The sequence below is a fragment of the Plecotus auritus genome (assembly GCF_963455305.1).
Source record: "Plecotus auritus genome assembly, chromosome: 1".
NCBI classification, from domain to species: domain Eukaryota; kingdom Metazoa; phylum Chordata; class Mammalia; order Chiroptera; family Vespertilionidae; genus Plecotus; species Plecotus auritus.
In genome coordinates, this window is record NC_137770.1 from 32,689,573 (window position 1) to 32,712,386 (window position 22,814).

The following is a 22,814-nucleotide window of genomic DNA, read 5'->3' on the forward strand; positions in this document are numbered from 1 at the left end:
TATATTTACACTTAGCCTTCTGGTACTTTAGTTTTCTGTGGTTAATCACAATTTCAATATAAATAAGGCAAAAGCTTACTTGTTTTTCTGTGGTCAGACTCTCCTCATCAATACTGGATATGAGCAAGAACGAATTTGGTAATGGATTATTCTTTCTCTAAGGCTCATTTCACTCTGTCTCTTTCCTGTTTGGTTTATGGCCACAACTAAAACTGCTTCGATTAAAAATGGGTGCAAGCAACATTTTGAATGTAATACTTAATGCCACTGAATTGTATATCTTTAAATGGTAAATCTTGTTATGTGTATTTAGCGCCATGAATACCAGGTGAAGCTCTGGTTGATTTTAACCTATTATTTCCCCCAAAAGTAGCTTGGGAATAGTCAAGATGAATTTTAAACTAGCTGAATTAAACAGTCTATTAGTTCCTAGGGCTGCTAAGTACCACAAACTGGGTGACATAAAAACAAGAAATTTATTCTCTCATGTTTCTGGAGGCCAGAAGCTTAAAATCCAGGTATCTAAAAGCCATGCTCCCTCTGAAAGCTCTAGGGAAGAATTCGCTCTCTTCTTGTCCAGCCTCAGGTGGTTTCCAGCAATCCTCAGCATTCCTTGGTTTGTAGCTGCATCACTCCAATCTTTGCTTCCATATTCATTCACATGACCTTCTTTGTGTGTATTGGCCCTTCTTTAAGGATACCAGCCATTGGATTTAGGGACCACTATAATCTAGTATGATCTCATTTAACTAATTATATCTGTAAAGACCCTATTTCTAAGTAGATCTCATTCAGAGGTTCTGGGTGGGTATGAAATTTTGAGGGACTCTCTTCAGCCCAGTATAGGCAATGATAGATTACTGTGTACAGGCATGAAAACCTAAATTAGAAATTCAACTATCAGAAATGAAGGTTCAAAGGTTTCTTCAAAAGGTGGGATTTAGAAATTGGATACACTTTTAGAAAAAATACAGCTCTATAGAGAATACTGGAGAAATTTTTAACGTTTGACATAAGTAGCCTAATGTTTTGCCTCTCGAAGTAGTTTTCTAAAGTAGAATTTTCCAAAGTCTGGTGAGGTAAATTTATTCATTCCTACTAAAGAAATTGACATTTTGCTTTCAGTTTTATGCCCTCGTTATCTCCTAGTGAAGTGAAGCTGAGCTACCTCAATTGCCCATGGAATTTGTTGGCACTGATTTGGGAACAACTAGGACAATGTTTTCCCGTATCTTCCCATGTTTAAAATAATTTTGAACTTTTCCTTGTGCTTTTGGTGTTCTATTTGTTCTGTGCAGATTGCTGCTTAAAATAATTATTTTGGTCCTTTGTATTTTTTTCACCCATACTCTCTTCCTCTGAGGTCCCCATCTGGAAACCCAGATATATAAGGATGTTTTTGGTTGCAAGTAACTCATCCTAGGTTAAACCAAAAGGAATTCGGTGGCTCATGCAGCTAGGAAGTCCAGACGTGTGTGTAACTTCAGGGTTGGCTACCTTCAGTTTCTGAAACCATGTCATCAAGAAGTCATCTTTCAGCTATGCTTTGTTCTTTGTTGACTTAATTGTCACATCAGCTCTTTGTACATGTGGCATACTTGGATGGTATTGGCTTCTGTAGGCTATAATTTAGATCAGTAGGTTTTGAGTCTTTCTGGGACACCTGGAAACCTCAAGATCCTTTCAGAGGGTCTGCAAGGTCAAAACAATTTTTATACTAAGGCATTATTTGTCTTTCCACTCTCATATTTTCATTAGATAACTCTGTAATTTTCCAGAAGCTGTGTGATGTGTAATATCATCACTCTGATAGTTAATGGACTGTGTTTGTATATATTTATGTTTAATTTTTTAATATATAAATATCAATAGATATAAACTACATAAACAAAAGCTCTTTGGAGTCCTCAATAATTTTTAAGTGTAAAGGGGTCCTGAGATAAAATCTTGAGACTCATAGATTAAGGTCCTATGTCCATCCCCAAAGCACTTACTAGGGCAAGGGGAGTGGCATTTTCTGATTGGTTTGGCCTTGATCGGGTAGTCACCCAAAGGATGGAGATCAGCTGTCTCCCTACCACATGGATCAAGGAAGGATAGATCTGGGTACCATATGTAAAGCTAGTGTCTTGATAGGTTAGCAATTAGTCCAACTCTTTTTACAGAGTCTTATCTCTCTCCACCATTACTAAATATTTTATTCTTTTCTGAGAGCTGTAATGTATACCTTTAATACTACTTGCATCATCTCATGTTGATATTCACAAGATGGAGAAACTCTTCCATATGTGTCCTGACAATTTACAAATGCACAAGGTCCCCACTTATTTATATGGGCGCTTATCTGGTAAAAGAAGAAAATCAAAAACAAAAAAAGTGATTTCCAAAAAAAAAGCCGTGGTATTTCTCCTCCCTTAATTCAAAGAAAGGGTAACTATAAGGAAGGAGGACAGAATTTGCTAGAAGAGGAAAGAATTATGAGATAAGGGAAAGGAGGATGAGATTTGTTAAATGGAAAGGTAACATTAAGTACCCAGAAGCTATTTGATTTCTTAAAAGGGCTCTGTTTACAAGGCCTTCCATTCTTAGTGTTCAGTATACACAAGTCAAGAAAAGGTAGCCCCAGTTTAGCAACTGACATGGGTTAAAGTTAAGTGAATTTTTTAAAATCAAAAGTATCATGTGTTTCTTAAATTATTAATTATTGGTTTCCAGGTCATCAGACTTAGCTTAGAGCCCAGCTACCCTAGGGAAAAAAAAATACTTTTGTCTCTATAAAAGCAATATATAAAAAAGAAAATTATTTTGTTCACATAAACTTATTTCCTGTCAAGTTGATTTATAATTGGAGGAAATAGTTTATAGGAATGTTTGTGCAGTGTTTTAGCTTAAAAATGAACCTTTAGTAAAAGTTTTAAATGTTAGGAAGCATAAATTAATTTGTGAAGGAAGCAGTTGTTCTGAAAAATCTCATTTTATCCTGTAATAGTTACATTTCATATTTGTCTGTTTGTGTGTATCTCCTGTGGGATTGATTTGTTGCAGTGCAAGTATCCCTTTCAAATATAGAACCTTGTTCTCTTCCCTTTTCCTAATATTTGATGACTAAATACAGAACATATGAAGCAATGGGGACTTCGACTTGCTAGCAGAACAGGTTCCTCCCAAGGTGCTCGAGGGGCTGCTAGAAATTTGCCTTAGCATGTAATAGCTTGCAGAAGCCTCTGCCTAAGATTGCCATAGTCCACTCAGACAATATTAAAGCTAGATTTTCTGCCTTGATCTAAACATGTAAGGCATAATATTGCATACTGTCACTTACCCTCTTTGATGCCTGCAATTCTAGACTAACGATGAAAGCATCGGGTTATTGTTGGCCTTATTTCATTTAGGAAAGAAGTGTGACAAGCATTACTAATCACTTTAGGTCACTGCAAAAAGGTAACTTTGGGTGGTGAAATATAAACAAATATTTTGTAAATAGAAAGTCAAGGTAAAATAAATGAGATAAGCCACAAAAATAAAACTACCCAACATTGTGGTTTGTAAATGGATTGCTGATGGGACAGGTTTTCCTCAGTTGAACTTAAAACTGAAAAGTATCCCCAAGGAAGGTCATGGGTATCAGGAGTTTTATTCTTAGAAATATTATGAGTCTAAAAACTGTAATAATGATGTTTCAATTCAACCAATACTTTTGGATCACTAATTCAGTTTCCCTAATAATTTGATTCTGAAATGGGGATGCCGTAAACATAGACATATTGTAATCATATAGCCCTCTCTGTAGTTTAAATTAATATTTGATTTGTCAATGACTCTCTTGGGAGTTTGAGTAGCTTGAATGAGTCTCTGATTTGTTGGGTAAGAAAAACCAAGCAAATTGGTACACACAAACGTGAGATCTATATACTGGCTTTATCTAAATGCAGACACCCATGCATAGGCAGCCTACCTCACTGATAACTTTGCACTGTCGTATGGGTGAAAGTCAGAGTCCAAAGTAAAGTCTTTAAAACAAAGTAGAATTAAAAGCTACAATATTTCAGTTTGTGTTTTGAAGAAATTGAAAGATTTAGAGCACTTAAAGAAAGGTGATAAGCCAGGCTGATGATGAACATACAATTTCAGTACTTTAGAGATGGTGATTCCTTTTTCATGAAGTTGTCTTTGTTAGCTAGAAAACTAGCTTATTTCATGCCTTAGTTAATGAATAGTTAATAACAAATAATTGTAATATAGTTCAAAAATAAGGAAAATGCTCAGTTACTTATCTAAACCCATTGAAGGGGTAAAACAATAACAATACATGATTTTAAAACATTCAAATGGTGCTCTTTTAATCCTATTTTTAAATTGGGAATCTGAGGCCCTGAGAATAAATGCTATGTTCAAGGTAGTCAGTGGTACAGTCAAATTTTATATTCTTGATTTTTGTTCTCATTGCTCTGTTCAATCCAATTGACTTGGAACATCTCTCAGGACTGCTGAGCCTGTTATTTTTGTGGTCAAGAAAGGCAAAATATGAGTTAAATTGGAATGTTAACTGGTAGTAATAATACCTAGGTGTTGGTATTCAGCTTGTTAACAGCCCCAATTAACTGTGGAACTTTGGATACCCTTTCAACATGTCTAAACTCCAGTTTCCTCTTCTGTGAAGAAACTTTATGCTTACTACAGTCCCTTCTAAAGTCCAAATTCTGTGATTTTGTGTAAACTTTTTATAGTTCAAAAGTGCATTAAAAAATGCACCTTTATAAAAATTTGAATTAATTTTGGGAGAAAGAAGATGTTTAATTGGTTGGCTTACTTTGCTCATTACTAGAATTTAAAAGGGATTCTTACAGGTTATGTAGTGTTTTATAACAAATCAACTCCCCCATATTAATATTATAGAAATTTAATGACACCTAAGCAAAATAAAGAAAAATCTGAAGATCAGGGACTTCATTATGATCCAGTAGTATCATATTGGCACAAGACAGGGTGTCAACAGACCTAGGACTTTGCAATTAACTTTCTATGGCCTTTGGCAGTATCTGAACCTCTATCAAATCTCAGGCACTGTGTTAGGTGTTCAGAATGAAAAGATGAACAAGACATGGTCCTGGGCTTCAAAGAGCTTACCGTTTGATGAGGGAGTTAACTGGGTAAACAAATAATTGCAATATAGTTCATTAAGTGCTATGATAGAAGTCAGAGATCCTAGAACAGTAATTCTCAAACCTGGCTTAAGGTTTGAACTTAAGAATTCCCAAGGAGCTTTTAAAAAATACAGATGCTCTTGCCCTATCCCTCAGAGATTATGACTTAAATTATCTGGAAAGGGGCCCAATGAATTGGTATTTTTTAAAGCTCTTGAGGAGATTCTAATACACAAGTTGGGTTGAGAATTAATGGGATAAAAGATGGGCACTAAACTCAGCCCTTAAGACAAAAAGGCAGTGGTCAAGCAGACAAGGAAAGAAGAATTTTTCAGGCAGAGAAACAGCTTTGCTTGAAGGCATGGAGATAATAGTACTCAGGGTGGGTGCATCAGGGGAACTGCAAATAGTTCTGCAGAGCTCAATGTAGGATATATGAGGGAAGGGGATGAGCCTGGAGATGTAGGCAGGAGGCAGATGATTCTATGGTCCGTGACTGAGTGTGGGCTTTACACTAAAGTCAATGGGAAACCCATAGGGAAGTGACATGACCTCATTTCTTTCTTAGAAAAGGTAGTTTCAGTGGTGCCAATCATTAGAGGGACTGGAAGCAGGGAAACAAATTAAGAGGAGGTGGTAATCCAGGCAGAAAAGAGGGGCTGAACTAAAACAGTAGTACTAGGAAGGTAGAAAGTTTTCAAGGAATAGATAACGATGACCTGGGCAGATGGGTGTGGTTGGTGAGAGAGTAAGAGGAGTATATGTGGAGTATAATTTTCCTTATTTTGTACCTACTTTTATTCATTTGCCAGTGGATCTGCCCATACTTAAACATTTCAGAGGTTGAGAGGAGCAGCTTTTTGTGGACTTAACAATATCCAATGTGGTTTGAATCTAGTCATTTCAAAATCAAAAGCTATCAAAAGAGGCTGTTTACAATCCATAAATGACTAAATTCCTAACATGCTTAAGGCCAAGCATCTAACTAGCATTTCCACCCAGTTTGGTGGGGAATGAGATGTGAACAGCACTAAAGCAAAGGTTTGAGAGATTTTAATGGACACAAATGGCTATGCTTAGTCTTTAAATCTGTCCAAGCAAATGGAGTGGAAGCCTTCGAAATCTTCAGAGATTCATCTGTCATTGACCTCAGAAAAAAGAGCCTCCCTCCTACATCATCAAACTGACTTCCTTTAGTTCCTTGTTCTGTGTAGGTCTTAGATCCCAGGACTCTCTGAAAGAGGAAGGAGGAAAACACACACACACACATACACACACACACAGCTAAAACATCAAATATCCTGGTACTCACTTTGCAAATCCCCTAAAAATATTAAATTAGAATGTACATCGACAAATGCATTCCAAAATTCTACAACTTTTCTAGACTTTAAAGTGACTTTGAAAAGGAAAGTGGTTCTCACCACATTAGATTCATTTTTGCCCATAGTTGCTCTGCCCATAATTGTAGTGCCCACAGTACCTGAAGGGAAACATTAGGACAAGAGCTTTCTTTGAGGAAAAAAACTAGTTTTAGTTTGTGTTGCAAGGCTATTAACATTCATCACAGTATCATATCATTGTATGACTATAAGATTGACTCTGGTATTAGCATTAATGTGGATTTTCTAATTGTTGTTTTAGAAAACAACTTTATTGCCCTGGCCTAGTGACTAAGTTGATTGGAGCATCATCCCATACAGCAAAGGGTTGCGTGTTCGATTCAGGTTAGGGCACATACTTAAATTTCAGTTTGATCCTGGGTCAGGGTGCCTAAGGGAGGCAGTCAATCAATGTTTCTCTCTCACATCGATGTTTTTCTCTCTTTTCCTCTTCTTCCTCCCTTCCCCTCTCTCTCTGGAAATCAATAAAAACATATCCATAGAAAGGATTTAAAACAATTAAAAAGAAAACAACGCCGAAACCGGTTTGGCTCAGTGGATAGAGCGTCGGCCTGCGGACTGAAGGGTCCCAGGTTCGATTCCGGTCAAGGGCATGTACCTTGGTTGCGGGCACACCCCCAGTGGGAGGTGTGCAGGAGGCAGCTGATCGATGTTTCTAGCTCTCTGTCCCTCTCCCTTCCTCTCTGTAAAATATCAATAAAATACATTTTTAAAAAAAAAGAAAATAAAACAACTTTATCAAGCAGTATTTTTAATGTTAGAGTGACAAATCTTTTCTTTGTTTTGTTTTTTATTGAGAGCTCATGTCCCACAGGAAAAAAATAATCATTGAATATTACATGCAAATAAGTGATTTTATTTGAAAGGCTACAAAATGTACTAATACAACTTTTAAATGAAGAAATGTGATGGTAATTTGTATACATATATTCACACCCTCAGATAACCCACAAAAATGGCCAACTGTGGATAATAAGGACAAATCAAAGATAAAGGTGGGGGTAAGGAGGAAAAAGAGGAGGCACAGTCTGAGATAGAGCAGGAGCAGAGAGGCAATAAAAAGGGAAGAAAAAAGGGGGATAGAGGGAGAATTGTAGGATGCTAAATAGACTTTGTAGTGAATCTGTCCTAGGTTAGTATTGCCAGATTAAAATATAGGACACCCAGTTGAATATGGATTTCAATAAACACCACATAATTTTTATTGTAAGTGTATCCATGCAATATTTGGGACATTTATATTAAAAAGTATTGTTTATCTGTAACTCAGTTTTAACTGGGCATCCTCTTTCAATTTCTAAATATGACAACCCTATCCTAGACATCCTACTGCTCTCCTGAGTGTGTGGTGCAAAAAAGTTTGGAATCTATTGTCACTCATTGAAATAATCATAATATTAATAAAAGTGCCATTTACTTTATTTAAACCTTTAAAATGTATATTTTGGAAAAAAGTCTTATTTCTCCCCCTGGAATTCTGTGGGGTTTTCTATGAAGTGAAAGAATGACCTAGTTTAGAAATTAACTTCATAACCTACTAATACCATAGCTCTGACATCGAGTTGCTTCAAAGCTTAAAAAGGCCTGTGTTGAGAGCAATACTATTTATCAAGGACCCAGATTTAAGCTAGCTGTGGGTTTCCATCCTGCCTTTCAGCATTTTAGCTTATTTTCCTTTCAGCAGCACCTGCTGGAGTGTATTTCAGCCATCAGGAAGAGTAATACTAAAGTGAAGTAAAGGTTAAAGCTGAGAAGAATGACTTGCTTTCTTTTAGAACAGAGTGAGTTATAGAATAAATAAGGTCTCAAGAGCATTTCCCACCTCACTGTACTTTCCTCTGAATTTATAAATGTAGCAAAATATTCCCATCTAACCTTCAGCTTCTCAAAAGAGTTCAAGAAAATGCTAAGAGTTTGGGGAGGGGGAGGAAGGTGGAGAGAAAACCAAGGCTGTCAGAATCAAATGTCTTATCACCACTTCTATTATTACTAAAGATAAACCTCTTCTTTAAACACTAGCAGGGCCGAAACCGGTTTGGCTCAGTGGATAGAGCGTCAGCCTGCGGACTGAAAGGTCCCGGGTTCGATTCCGGTCAGGGGCGTGTACTTTGGTTGCAGGCACATCCTCAGTGGAAGGTGTGCAGGAGGCAGCTGATCGATGTTTCTCTCTCATCGATGTTTCTGGCTCTCTATCCCTCTCCCTTCCTCTCTGTGAAATATCAATAAAATATATTTTAAAAAAAAATTATTTAAACACTAGCAGGCATGATGGGAAATTCAGCTGAATTTACAGATTGCTTCGTGCCTGTGTTCTCTAAAATAGGTGACAAAGGCCAAGAACTGCTCTCTCAACTCTACTGAAGCCAAGGAAGGGCTGCCATAAACCCTGGGTCAAATTGTAATTTTACTCTGGTGGGAAAGCAAATCCCTCCAAATGTGACCCATCTCTGGAAAGACTAAAAGGAAAGACGTTACCTACGTATAAAATGTGTTTCTCTTATATAAGACTAGGTGATGCAGTATGCTAAACAGATAAGACTGACAAGGTTAATACTACAGCCTGGGCCTCAAGGGAATTTGAAAGTAGTGATTGCTTGAAGTGTAACAAAGTCAGTAATATTAACATAGGATTAAATTTTGCCAACCAAATAGGTCATATCACTGGGACTCAGCCAACCAGTACACAGGACAGTTGAGGAGGGATTTTTGGCAAGAACAGTGAGAGAAGCCCTCTCTCTAGTGGGAAATGCCTGGAACAGTTAGGTCCTGTACCTTGATTTACTGGGAGATGGGTCCAAAATTACGTTCCACCCCTTTCTTAAGATAGATTTGTGAAATTCAATTCTTTTGAAACTAGAGGAAAAGAAAAACGACTCAGGAACACTATTAAATACTTAACCTTCAAAAAATCACCACACCTTGTGCAATTGCCTAATTGATTTTTAAATCAGTGCCCCAATTGCCTGATTTATCAATGGTAAAAAGAAACAGTGATAGATAGGGATTGTGGAGGACTAAATGGGCAGTGACTATTTTTTGGAATGGAGGGAGTAGAAAAATAATAGTAGAAAAGAATTATGAAGCAGAATTCCAAGTTTAATACAGTCTAATCAAGGCTGTCAGTAATACACCTCAGTACTACAGAGCATGACAGAAAACATCATTAAGTTGTGGTGTGTGTGTGTGTGTGTTTCATTTGATACCTTGTCCCAAGGATAATAGAAGGCCAATCACTCCCACAGCATTTCCTGAATTACCATGACTTGTGGACTAGAAGCCTGGATGTGATGGGTGCCACCTACTGGGCTAAATTCAGAATTACAAATCTGTCAACCTGTTTTACTGAACAAAATCTTAGGAAGTATGATTCTTCATTCGGAAGATTATACTTTAAACTAGTGATAAGTTTGAATTCGAGTCATAGCCTGTAGAAATGGAAGAGTCATAGAAATCATATACTTTAATACTGCCATTGTATAGCATATTCTAGGACAGTGGTCGGCAAACTCAGTCAAACAGAGCCAAATATCAACAGTACAATGATTGAAATTTCTTTTGAGAGCCAAATTTTTTAAACTTAAACTTCTTCTAATGCCACTTCTTAAAAATAGACTCGCCCAGGCCGTGGTATTTTGTGGAAGAGCCACACTCAAGGGGCCAAAGAGCCACATGTGGCTCGCGAGCCAGAGTTTGCCGACCACGGTTCTAGGAGATGAACTTTGGATATGGAGTCAGAAGATTGACTTCTCTGAACTAGTTTCTTATTCTATAATCACTACCCCAGAGTCATTGTGAAGGTTGCACAAAACCACATATTTTCACTCTGGTGGCTCAGTTGGTTGGAGCATAGTCTCGTACACCAAAAGGTCTTGAGTTTGATTCCTGCTCAAGGCACATATGGGAGGCAACCAATTAATGTTTCTCTCACATACATGCTTCTCTCTCTCTCTCTCTCTCTCTCTCTCTCTCTCTCTCTCTCTCTCCTTCTCCCTCTCTCTCTAAAATCGATAAATATATCCTTGAGTGAGAATTAAAAAAAAAACCCACACCCCACCATATGATTTCAACATGCTCTATAATATTTTATGGTTATTTTAGATAAAGAAAAAACTGAAACTAAATGACCTGCCCAAGTTATGTAACTGATTAGCCTCAGAGTAAGGCTTTCAATTTATACATGATTCTAAACATAGTGCTTTTTACACTAAATTGCTATTTCCTAAAATTTGACAATGAGATGATTTTAGGTAGCAACTGAAATAAATCTAGGAGGTGCTAAACACATTAGCTACAGTGGGAAAACTTTCCTTTTTTAATTCTCTCAACCTTGATGGCATCAAGGAGAAAGTTTCAATTCGTTGCTGGTGTTTTTGTTTTTTAACTCTCTACATCTTGCCCGGCCGGTGTGGCTCAGTGGATGAGCATTGACCTATGAACCAGGAGGTCATGGTTCGATTCCCGGTCAGGGCACATCCCGGGGTTGCGGGCTCGATCCCCATTAAGGGGGCATGCAGGAGGCAGCCGATCAGTGATTCTCTCTCATCATTGATGTTTCTATCTCTCTCTCTCCCTTCCTCTCTAAAATAAATAAAAATATGTTTTAAAAAATAAAACTCTCTACATCTTGCTAATTTCATTTCCTAATAAAAAATAAAACATGCCTCAACCTTCAACATCTTGTTAGAATATTAAAATTTTGTTTTCTATATACTTATTATTGTATTTACTTTCTATTATGAATAACTACACTGGATTTCATTTAAAATAGTAACATAAATTTTATTTTCAAGTAATGTTTTTAAGAAACTAAATTCAATCCAAGTGGAAAATATTGAATAAACAATAGTCCAAGGGACATAGAAGTTGGGAAACACTGAGCACCACCAAACCACTTCCCTATTATATCACTGTTGGTAATAATCTTAAAATAATTACTTTAAAAATCCCTCTATAAAGGAAACTAATGTTTCTTTGGTTTACTTTGCAAAAATCAAACACAAGGTTATAAATAGGTCAACATAACCAAACTCTAAGACTTAGATTTCAGACCCATATGTGTGTATTGGAAAATTAAACTGGCCTATAATCCATGCTCAATGAATGCATAATCAATAAAACACAGTAGCAATGGGTCACTCGTGCCTGTGGCTACAGTCATTTGCTATAACAAAACAGTTTGGTGTCCTATCACTTAATTCTCCAGAAGCATAGGAGGAGAGATGACAAAAAAGATGTTGATCTGAAGGTTGTCCTAGTTCACAGCTCAAAGACTCAGAGTTTGAGGTGATAAAGTTGAATGGAATCTTTCATTTATTACTAATTTTGTTTTGATTTGAATCTAGAACTAAAAGAATTTTGACCCCTTACTCCATGGATCTCTCTAGATGACCTTCAGATAATTTTAAATTAAGTAAAGCAAGGATCTGTCCTCCTTCCTTTATCATTTTCATTAGAATCTTAATGACTTTATACTAGTTTTGGTTATATTCCAGGTTCTTATTGGAGAAGAAAGCCTCAAGCTTTCTGTATCCAATTCTTGTCAAAATCAACAGTTAAAAGACAAATATGAATGAAACACTGGCTGAAGGATAGATAGTCCATCCAGTCTTCTAGATTTTCTAAATTTTGCGTATGGATCAAGTCAGACTAACAGAGTGCTATGTATCTGGACCAAACCATCTTGAGCTGATTCATCATTTTTTTAAACTTCAAATTAATAATTTCTTATCAGATTGTGCCAAGGAACAGGTAAGAAACAGTCTAGGAAATTTAGATTGTGAATTCATTGTAGAGTAATTATTGAGGACACTAGCTACTATAATACACATAGTATCCTGTCCCCATGATAAGGACTTGGAAAGAAATTTCTCCTGGTCTCAGTACCAATAAAAGCTATGGTTCTCCTGATCAATTGGTGATTTCTTATTTTGTGGACACCATAAATCCAAGTTTCTTTTTCTGGGAAATTCAGAATCATGTTTGAAGCCTGCCTCTACCAAGTATATAGTACTTCCGTTATGCATTTTCATGTATTCACCTGGCTTCCAGTTATTTTCCCTTTGTGTTGAACTAGTCCATTTATTTTGTCCTGTCTATTTATTTTATCCTATGTGCTGTGTGTGATTTTGTAAACTGTTTAAGCCCTTTATGGAATACGACTGAGAAGAAATTAAAGATACATGTTACTGATACTGATAAAACATTATCATCCCTTAGCTATGATTTCTTATTCTATGTGTCTTTTTTAAAATACAGAGTTCAGATTCATAGATCCCTGAAAATTTAAGAACTCTTTTCTCCTGCCCCTCCGTAAACATTCCTTTATTCTCTTTCTTTTGGTAAACTATATGATTTGCTCTAATGATGCCATAAATTCTTTGGAGGGTGGGAGGATGCTGAAATCCCAGAGGAATATCTGAATTGGAGAAACTCACAGCCATTGTCAGATGTCTATCTCCTTGGCCCTCTGTTTTGAAGTAGCAGAGTCTATTCCAACTAGATTCATGAGATAAAGCTACTTTAATTTCTAGGAGAGGGGAGGGGGAAGGGGAGAAAACGACTAGTTTATCAAATGCCAACTATGTATCAACTACATATGCTAAGTATATAATGTATTAGTTCTTACAAAAGAAAATTTCACTTCCTCCAGAGAAATCCTTACCTTGGTATGAGAGCTTCTGAGTAATAATAATGATGATGATGATGATGATAGTGATAAAAATGTATTATAACACAACTAACATTTAACTATGTGCCAGACATTATGTTGATCACTCTACAAGAAGTAATGGGATCTCTAATGTAAAACAAAACAAAACCTCAAATTGTGTACCTATGAAACTTTGCCTACCTTCTTGGGGCCCAGGAAGATTTAAAAAAATGCTTGCTTTGGCTCAAAATTCTGCTGTAAGTATAGTGATAATTTCAGATCATTGGCCTTCTGGTAGTTCTTCAAGGCTTCAATTCTGAGCTCAATCACTTTTCCATTAAAGTCATTCTACAAAGAGAACATTTTTCAAAACTATTCGTATACTACTGGCTTCTCTAAAACCACTATTACCTGAATCCTTTTTACTCAGAAGTTTAAAAATGATCCTATCATGCTTAGTTTTTTTAAAGTTGGGAAGAAAGTATTTGTGATTTTTTTTTTCTGTTTCCAATAGAACAAAACAAGACCATAGGGAAAAATGCTATTTATCCCCAAGTTACTGAAGGTGAAGCTGGAGACAGTTCTCTCCAGAGGTCGCCCCATGAAACATTCATTTCTTTTAGCAGGACAATTGGTAATTGAGATAAAGGGATCAGGCTTAACATTATGAAACTAAAAGCCTTTATATTGTATGAATGAAATTGTACCCTGAGTCTAGCCTGGGAAGTCATTAATACCTGAAGGTTGTTGGCTTGTTCCTGGTACCTCACCCATTCTATTTTCCTCTGTTGCTTTTCCTGGTGGAAGAAAGAGCCTCTGGGTGACAAAGTAAATTGAGATCAGAAATCAGTTTTCTCAATATGCCACAAAGACTTTAGAGTAAAATTATGGTGTCATAGATTCACTAATACATTGGCTTCAACTGCACAGTCCTTTTAATTGGTCTCACCGTACAATTCACTCTCCAAAAGTTAAAATCTAAGTGAACAGGATACGTTTCTATGAATGAGTTCGCTGAGAGAAGATTAGACACAAGCATAAACCAAATAAATGTTCAAAAACAAATTAACAGGTGTTTTGATGTCACATAGCTATTGTGAAACTGTCATTGTTGGCACAGCTTCTCCCACTTTGCCCTCACTAACATGATTTCCCAGAAACTTGCAGTGTCACTCTGACTCAAGTATAACGTCAAAAGGGAATCAGATCTCCTAGAAATTTTTGCATCAATTCAGAAGCACATTGTAGTTTAGGCATATTACTGCTACATTAATGATATCTACTCTGTCAGCTCTAAAAGCCAGTGCCATTCAGAAAAGGTGTACTACCTTCCTTATCTCCTTCACTTTCTCTGCATATGATATCTCCAATTCATTCTTGGTCTTCTTAGGTGATGAGGGGGGTTCAGGAGCCTGGGGTGGAAAAAGAGAGCTAAAAAAATAGGAGGTCCCAGGAAAGAAGTACAATGTCTTAGCAGACAATAAATCCAATATATCCTAAAGGCCCAGATCTTACATATCTGCCTACCCAAAATAGCCCTGATTGTCAACTGCTGTTTCCAGTTGTGTGGTGTCAAATACCAAGAAGTCTACTTGCCTTTCCATCCTGCAAGATTGCTTTGTTTTTTATCTGTGATGCTTTTTGTTGATCACTGAAATCTTCTGTGTTGAATGTCTGCAGAGAGACATATTGGACAAGCTTTAAATTAGCAGGAATGAGTAAGGGAAGTAGAAATCCAACATGGGTTAAGGCTTTTGGTTCCTGCCAGTCAGCAATCTCTCAGGGCCCAACATGAAAAGTGAACTACCAAAGGGGGTTCAGAATGGAACAAGCCCTTCCATTTGGTCCCTTGAGTGTATCTTATTAATAATAATAATAATAATAATAATAATAAACAACAATAACAACAACTATTAATTGAACCTTTATTATATACCAATCACTAGTATAAGCTACTTATTTACTTACACTACTCTACTACATTAAAAACATTCTCATTCAATCCTTACAGGACTATTTTTATTTCCATTTTACAGATGAAAAAACTGAGACTTGGAGAGGTTAAGACATTTTTGGGATCACACAGCTAGGAAAGTACAGAGCTGGAATCTGAACCAGATTTATCAGATTCTGAAACCTGGATTGTTAACCACTAGCCAGGCCGCTCTTCTCTCTCTCCATTCTCACTGTCTAAAAGTATGGGTAAGGAAAGTCAATCACAATCTAAGTCATTTGGACATCCTTTATAAAAAGTCTCTTAGGAACTCTGGAGAAGCTGGATTTTGATAGAGGGTATTTCCTGTCACAAAAACTCAAGAACTCAGGAACTAAAACTTCTCACAATTCATAGAACTGATTTGTAGTTGCCACCGAGAAGTAGGGGATCTCAGTATAAGATGCAAGGCTTGATGGTGTCCTGATTATTTGTGGAAAGGTGAGATTGAAAAATCAGTCAGAGCCCTAGTTGATTGGGCTCAATAGACAGAGTGTTGGCCCTCGAACTGAAGGGTCCTGGGTTCACTTCTGGTCAAGGGCACATACATTGGTTGCAGGCTTGATCCCTGGCCCTGTTTGGGTGCGGGAGGCAACCAATCAATGTGTCTCTATCACATCAATGTTTCTTTCTCTCTGTTTCTCCCCATCCCTTCCAATCTCTCTAAAAATCATGGAAAAATATCCTTAGGTGAGGATTAACAAAAAATAAACAAAAAAAGCAACCAGAAATCACATGACACACCTGTTTTTATCACAAGACGCTATCTGCTCTTCTAGTCACATAGTCTGTGGAAAAGCATTCAGATACCAAGGACTTAGTCCATAAAAGAATTTTTACCCCGTCTGGTTTCCCAGCAAAAGGCCCTACTATTGTTATCTTAAACAATGCAATGATTGCTGCAAAATTATAGGGGAATTAGAATTAGGTATTCATTCATTCATTCATTCCATTTAAATTTATTGATTGTCTACTGTTCCAAGCATTGTGATATGTGCTAGGCATTCAGAGATGACTAAAGCAATCCAGATACTGGAGGAGCTCTTATTCCAAGAGCAAGGAGACAAGAAATAAGTAAAATAATAATAACAAAATAATAATGATGATGATAAGCTTATGTCATAAAAAGTGTTATGAAAGACATAAACAGGGTTGCACAATAGATTGTGGGGGGGAGGGGTTGCCATATTTTAGATAAAGTAAACAAGGAGGGCCTCCCTGAGGAGGTGACATTTAAACAGAGACCTGAAGGATGAGAATGGTCCAACCATAAGAAAATACCATTACCAGCCAGGGCTAAAACAAGAACAAAAGCCTTGAGATAGGAAAAGTCTTAGCATGTCTGAGAAACCACAATGAGGGAGGGAAGGACCTCTATGACAGGAGACTAGAGAGGCAGACCAGAGCCAGATATGCCACAATAAGAGGTATCTGTAAAGGGTTTTCATAAGAAGAGTGATATGATTTGATTGTTTTAAAAATATCACTTTGGCTGCTATGCAAAGAATGAATTAGAATGAGGCATGAGTGGAAGCAGGGACATGAAAAAAAATGAGGATATGAACCAGAGGAAGGGAAGTGTATTTGCATTATGGTCTGTATGACAATACTTTCAAGAGATACTTAGAGGCACACCTTGTTCCATAGCATCTCCATTTCTTTCCGAAGCATCTTGTTTTTCCTTTCCTGTTTTGGGGGAAAGGTGGGAGGGGGGAACCAAACAAACAGAAACATGTGTCTGTTCCATCATTAAAGTGAAATTCAAAGAAATTATTAAGTAATAGGGGGCAAGGAGTGCAGGGACATAGTCAACCAAAGAGGAAAGCAATGAATGAGCCTAGCCTCAAATTCAGGAACATGAGAGATGAGTTTGATAATGATTATGATAAAAAATAATAAAATTTTTGAATAACTTTAATTATGGTAATTGTGGTATGATATTAATAGAAATGGGTTCCTCACACAGATAATACTTAAGATGTATGATCATATGGAAATTTCTTTGGGGCTTAATGCACTAATTTCTAATTTTTAATATTCTTTACATTGTTGATTTAAAAAAATCTTATAAAACTTTCAGAACAAACTATTTATTTTATTTTATTTTGGTAGGAATTTTCTATCCCTTCTGAAATATGAAGGGTTAATATGTTTGTATCTATTGACCACTAGATAAGAAGTTTTTAGAAAGTTAAAGTAATAGAATATTTGCTAGCTATTAGTCCTTGTTTTCCCCAACATTTTATCTGACTTCCTTTGGATCATCCTGGACTTTCTAGATCAAGGATGTATAAATGTTAGAGCATCAGATACTAGAGATGAACCCTCTGTCTTTCCTTCCACAGCAATGGAATTGATCTCTGGTCAGGAGGCCATTCCCTGGAGTGCCCATCAACCTCTTACTAGATTCTGCTTCATGTCCTCTGCTTCCTTAATGATCTCCAGGGCTGAGGATTCTTCACTCCCCTTCCCTGCCATGATCTGTCTCATAATCTGCAGACTAGAAGGAGGAGAGAGACATCATAAAACATAATATTTTGCAACCAGTCAGGAAGTACTCTACCATGGGAATGAGATGGGGGCTGAAATCATGGGAGTTATGAAAGTCCTTCTGGATATAGCAGGTTTTAGTAGGATGACTCCATTCCTAGTTGACATTTGCCTTAGCTGTGTGCTCTATAATAAATTCTGTGCTCTGTAATGCTCAAAACGTAGGTTTTTAACAGCCAGTGAGGCTCTTCTCCACTCTATCAGAAGAATGTCTGATATATGACTTTAGGGGGAGAAGGGGCACTTTTGCTCCTGTGAAGGAAGTCAAAGAACCTGTTGTCTTCAGGATAAATCCAAGAATTATTCCCTACCCTGTCTCTGTCCCTCCTCCACCTTGCTTCTTTATATAAAGACATTTGAGTTAGTTGGGGAAACCACTTATATCCTTATGGTAGTCCCCTGAGAATCAAGACATGAAGAAGTTTCTAATAAAATCTGAATCAATAGCAAGTCTTTGTGAGAGAAGGTATCCTTTAATGGCGTTAATAATGTTTATATTGTTGTACTTTTTCCTTTCTAATTATAAGCAGAGAAGCAAGACTTTGTTTTTTTCTTGCCCCAAGAGAAGTCTGAGTTTCTGGGTTTGCTTGACTACAACTTTCTGCCTGGCATTTGTTCTCCAAAATTCCAAGATCTCTGAGATGCTTTTGATAAGGGTAGAGAATGAAGGTAAACCCATTAAGGTGAGATTGTCCAAGACTAGACAGGAAATAGAGAGTTGGTGGGTCCCAAGAACAGTGAGTATGTTGGTGAACCATTAAGACCTCAGCTGCCTAGTATGTTTAAAAAGATTGCCATTCCACTGCTTGGCATGGGAAAAGCAGAGTCATCTATCTTAAAGTGATTCCACAAACACGAATAAGGAGCTATTAGTGTGACCATGATAAACTGAAGATATTAAAGGCCCTTATCTTTTCTTGGGTAGATACACTAGGGAAAGGAGTAATAACTCTAACTCCATGAGATGAGGGCTGAGTCATATTTAATTTTACTAAAAGAGAAAAAAGGATTCCTTGCCATTCTGATTTTGTGGTTACAAATTCTTTACCTACTTTAGCTGAATGTCTAAACCTTTTTTTAACATGTAAATAATCATTGCTAATCTTATGGATTAACCTTCTCCAGGCTTTCTACCTTTAGGAAATCCTGAGTAGGGAGCCATTACCTTCTTTGTTTTTCCTCCAAGTTAGACATTAACTTCTGGAATAAGGGGTTGTTCTTATCCTCAAGAGGTGTTAGCAGCTCTAGAAGTTCCAGTTTTCTTAATTTTAAGTCCTCATTCAATTCCTTCAAGAAGTTGCAATCTATTTTAGAACTTCTGCGGGAAGAGAAACCATAGTATCTGCCTTTAGTCTGGGTTAGTAGAGACTCTCTTTTCCCTCCTGGATAGTTATCACTTAGCATCTTCAGTCAAAGACTCACCTTGTTTTTGGGGGCAAGTGAGAACTTGGAGAGTCTGAACTACTTGTCATCTTGAAAGGAAACTTCTACATTAAGAATAAAGAGGTCTTCTTGAAAATATGTGCCTTCTTGTTCCATTCAGTTGTCATCATTTTTGTGCTGCTGTTCTTGAAACTCCTGTTGCACTGGACTGATTTTAGCTGCAGCTTGAGGTCACAATGGTCCCAAGACCACAGAATCAACAGGTCTTTTAAGTAACTCCAACATCAATGACAATTTGTTGACTAAAAATGCTATTAACTACATCTGATAAGTTCTTGCCTTAGCTTTAGCTAATGCCAAAAGTTTTATTCTGAAGTCTTTGATTAAATCATATAGAGTCATAAAACATCTATATTATGGAATTCCTAATGTGGTAGAAAATGGCAGCCTATCAAAAATAACTCATCAACACCATCTTCTATGGCAAATAACCTCCATGAAATCTCTACTATCTGTAGGGCACAGTCCTGGATTCTGTGGGTGAAGAAAAGATAAAGACAAAGCATCTATCTACCTTCTGGGTAGTCCTAGGAGGAAGAGAGGCTACCTCTAAGAGACATTTTCTAAAAATAGAGGCCAATCTGATAAATATAAGGTATAGATGTAATATTGAGTAGTATTATATATTTGGCAAATATAACTATTTTCCTATTTTAAAACTTGAAATATCTCAATGGGAAGGTGGATTAATATTAGACATGTAGCAAGAAGATATAATTTGTGAAAAATCCATACTGTCAGTATGTCCTTCCTTAGCCATGCTTTTTCCTGAGAGGCTATAATTCTAGACTTACCTCCAGATTCTGATTCTGCCCCCATTTTCCTCTCCTTATCAGAAGCACATTTCTCGTAGACCCTAAGATTTTCTGTCTTCATTTATGTCACTTAATGAGCAGAAGATAACCCAAAGAGTTATATATTTGTTTCTTCATGCCCTTTAAACACAGTTTTAGGACAGTAATTTTAGTGATGTTCTCAAATGTGAATTAGGTTATGGCATTTTCAAGTATTAGCTGAACAGTTCCAAGCATTTTCTAGGGGCAGTCTTCAAATTAACTTAAACCTTTTGTCTTTCGGGAAACATTAAAAGCAGAGTATTGCAGTAAAATAACACAAGATTGGACCCATGAACCAGGAGGTTACCTTCTGATTCCCGCTCAGGGCACAAGCCCAGGTTGCGGGCTCTATCCCTAGTAGGGGGCATGCAGGAGGCAGCTGATCAATGATTCTGTCTTATATAGATATTTCTATCCCTCTCTCCCTCTTCCTTCCTCTCTCTGAAATCAATAAAAACATATATATGTATATCTATATATCTATAGCTATATCTATCTATCTATCTATCTATCTATCTATCTATCTATCTATCTAATTTATTTATTTAAAATATCACAAGTTTTAGTTTGCCAGGTCTTGGTTTGAATCTCACTTTCACTCTGAGCCCTGAGCTAACCTCTCTGAATCTCAGTTACTACTTTAATGAAAATGAGAATGGTAAATAAAAACGTTTATTATGAGAATAAAATGTAGTATTATGTTAAGTTCCTGGTTCTTGTTGGATGTTTATATTTTAGTGCATTTTGAGTTTACTTGGGCCAAAAACAAAAAAAGCTGATTTATATGAAACTAACAAAGCTTAAGCTTTAGAGCCCTTCATTTTAATAGCCTCTACCAAAGGCCCTTTATTTCATTTTGAATTCATAATTTTGTATTCTTTTTTGGAAAGAGAAAACTCCCCAAATTTTATACACTTCAGGGTCCCACAAAACCAGGATCTGCTCCTGGTTAGATATGATACATATATCTCTCCTAAGTATCTTTTACATCAACACTTCTCATTAGGCAGTCTCTATAAATATTTTTTCTAAAGCATATATATGTCACTTGTAAGTTTTGTATGATAGCTAGAGTAATATGACATTAAATTAGAACAGCCATATCAGGTAAAGCATAATATAATTAACTTGGTTACCCTAGGAGTTCTCATGAAAAGTTTGGATTGAATAAGGGTAAGCCAATTCCACACGGTAAAAGAAGGAACTAAGTGGACTTATTATTATTATTATTAGCTTTATAGACTGTAGATGTGGCGTGGTAGCAAACAGTAGAGGACAAAAAATGACGTTGATCACTAAAGTGTGACCTCTTTAAATTTCATGCTGTGACATTTGGTTGGCAGAAATATGTTAGAATTTTAAAACATTTAATAGGCAGGCAGCACACCAACTCACCTTCCTTTCTGTCCTTGCTTATGAATGATTGAAAGTGGAAGAATACTTGCTATTCTGATGCGCTCTTTGCTGTAGCCAATCAGCTCCTTTTGTTTTCTAACATTCTGATGGCCACTTCTTCAACCTAGAATATGACTCACAAAAAAGAGTGACTTTTGATAATATATACAGACTTTAAGATATTTAAAAAAGTATTAAAAGAGGATCATTGATACACTACATTACCTCTGGGACACAAGTAGGGAGGGTGAAGCTATAGTTGTCCATTACAAGTAGAAAGAAGGGAAGTTGAACACCAATTTTTCCTAAAGTAAAATGGTAGGTCATGTAATAATTGAGAAAGCATAGTAAGAAACTTTGAAAGAGTAATGACCTGAGGTTTGGAATAGCACCTGAGCTACTGGTGGCAAAGGAAGCCAACCAAACAAGAGTGAAAGGATTGCCAAGTAGTGTTAAAGGTCAAGGTGAGTTTAGGAACTGCAGATTTGTCATGGCATGAATCAGCAGTTATACAATTTCTCCAGCAGTGCTTGGCAAACTAGAAGCAGTAGTAGAGAGAACAGATGGTTGTCTGACTCTGAGCTGCATCTTGGCAGAATGGATAGGCAGAAGTTTAAGAGAGTAAGAGGGCTGAGAGTGTTGATCAGAGTATCCATCAAAAGGTTGAACATCACATTCAGACTATGCAGGAAAGAAAATGAAGAAGGAGGTAGCTAAGAGGAGAAGGCAGGAAGGGGTTGAGTTTGAAAAGTCTGGGATGGAAGAACAGGTGTTATGGTCAGGGATCATACTAGGAAATACTAGTAACTTGTGGAACCTTACGTGTTTAGATTAATTGTAGTAGCAATTCTTTTTTTTTTCCTGAAATAAACTTTTTGTCACTGCATAAACTAAAATGCATGTGGTACCTCAAAATAGACCTATTCACAATGACCTCATCCAACATTATAGCATTTGAATTTAGTATCCGTTGAGAAAAAGCATGATTGCTCTATAATTAGAGATCTCAGAGCAATAGCATTTTAATGTTAGCTTTACCACCAAAAAATCAGATTAGTCTAATTAAGCCAGGTCTCCAAGAGTAGAAGCAATTATTTTCATATTAAAGAGAGAGGGTGGTGGGGAGAGGCTTCTCTGTCTTCGCCTCCCCCGGCTTTGGTTGTGGCAACAAATTTACAGAATGAGGACCTTCTGGTTTTTCTGACCCAGAGTCAGTTCAAACCTTGAGGAGATTGTAAGAATTCCATTAACTAAAATAAGGTGAGATGTGCTGGCAAAATCATAATAGCAAAACTTGTAGGCTCTTAAAGATCACCCACATTTCCCTGTGCTGTTTATTATGACCATTTTGTCATCTGTTTCATCTTAACCCTTGCTGTAGCTGTCCCAAGCCAGGGTGCA

General features: G+C 36.8%; 1 protein-coding gene across 5 annotated transcripts; it reads right to left on the bottom strand.

The window, feature by feature from the left end:
* Positions 1-6,181: 6,181 nt before the first annotated feature.
* On the bottom strand, positions 6,182-21,780 carry CCDC196 (coiled-coil domain containing 196). 5 transcript variants are annotated; one of them, XM_080658647.1, is made up of 11 exons: positions 21,639-21,780; positions 21,414-21,537; positions 19,162-19,656; positions 18,905-19,057; positions 17,593-17,689; positions 16,825-16,875; positions 14,793-14,870; positions 14,525-14,608; positions 13,934-13,993; positions 13,398-13,544; positions 6,182-6,378 (listed from the first exon to the last, which is right to left on the bottom strand). In XM_080658647.1, exons 3-10 carry the CDS (start codon positions 19,209-19,211, stop codon positions 13,419-13,421), a joined length of 699 nt encoding a protein of 232 aa, XP_080514773.1. In that variant the 5' UTR covers positions 19,212-19,656; positions 21,414-21,537; positions 21,639-21,780; the 3' UTR covers positions 6,182-6,378; positions 13,398-13,418. The 5 variants fall into 5 exon arrangements, 4 of the variants coding, with proteins under 4 accessions (XP_080514773.1, XP_080514774.1, XP_080514776.1 ...); XR_013960065.1 differs by lacking the exon at positions 21,639-21,780 and having other exon boundaries at positions 13,934-14,012; positions 19,162-19,346; XM_080658648.1 differs by lacking the exon at positions 16,825-16,875 and having other exon boundaries at positions 6,183-6,378; positions 19,162-19,226.
* Positions 21,781-22,814: the final 1,034 nt, after the last annotated feature.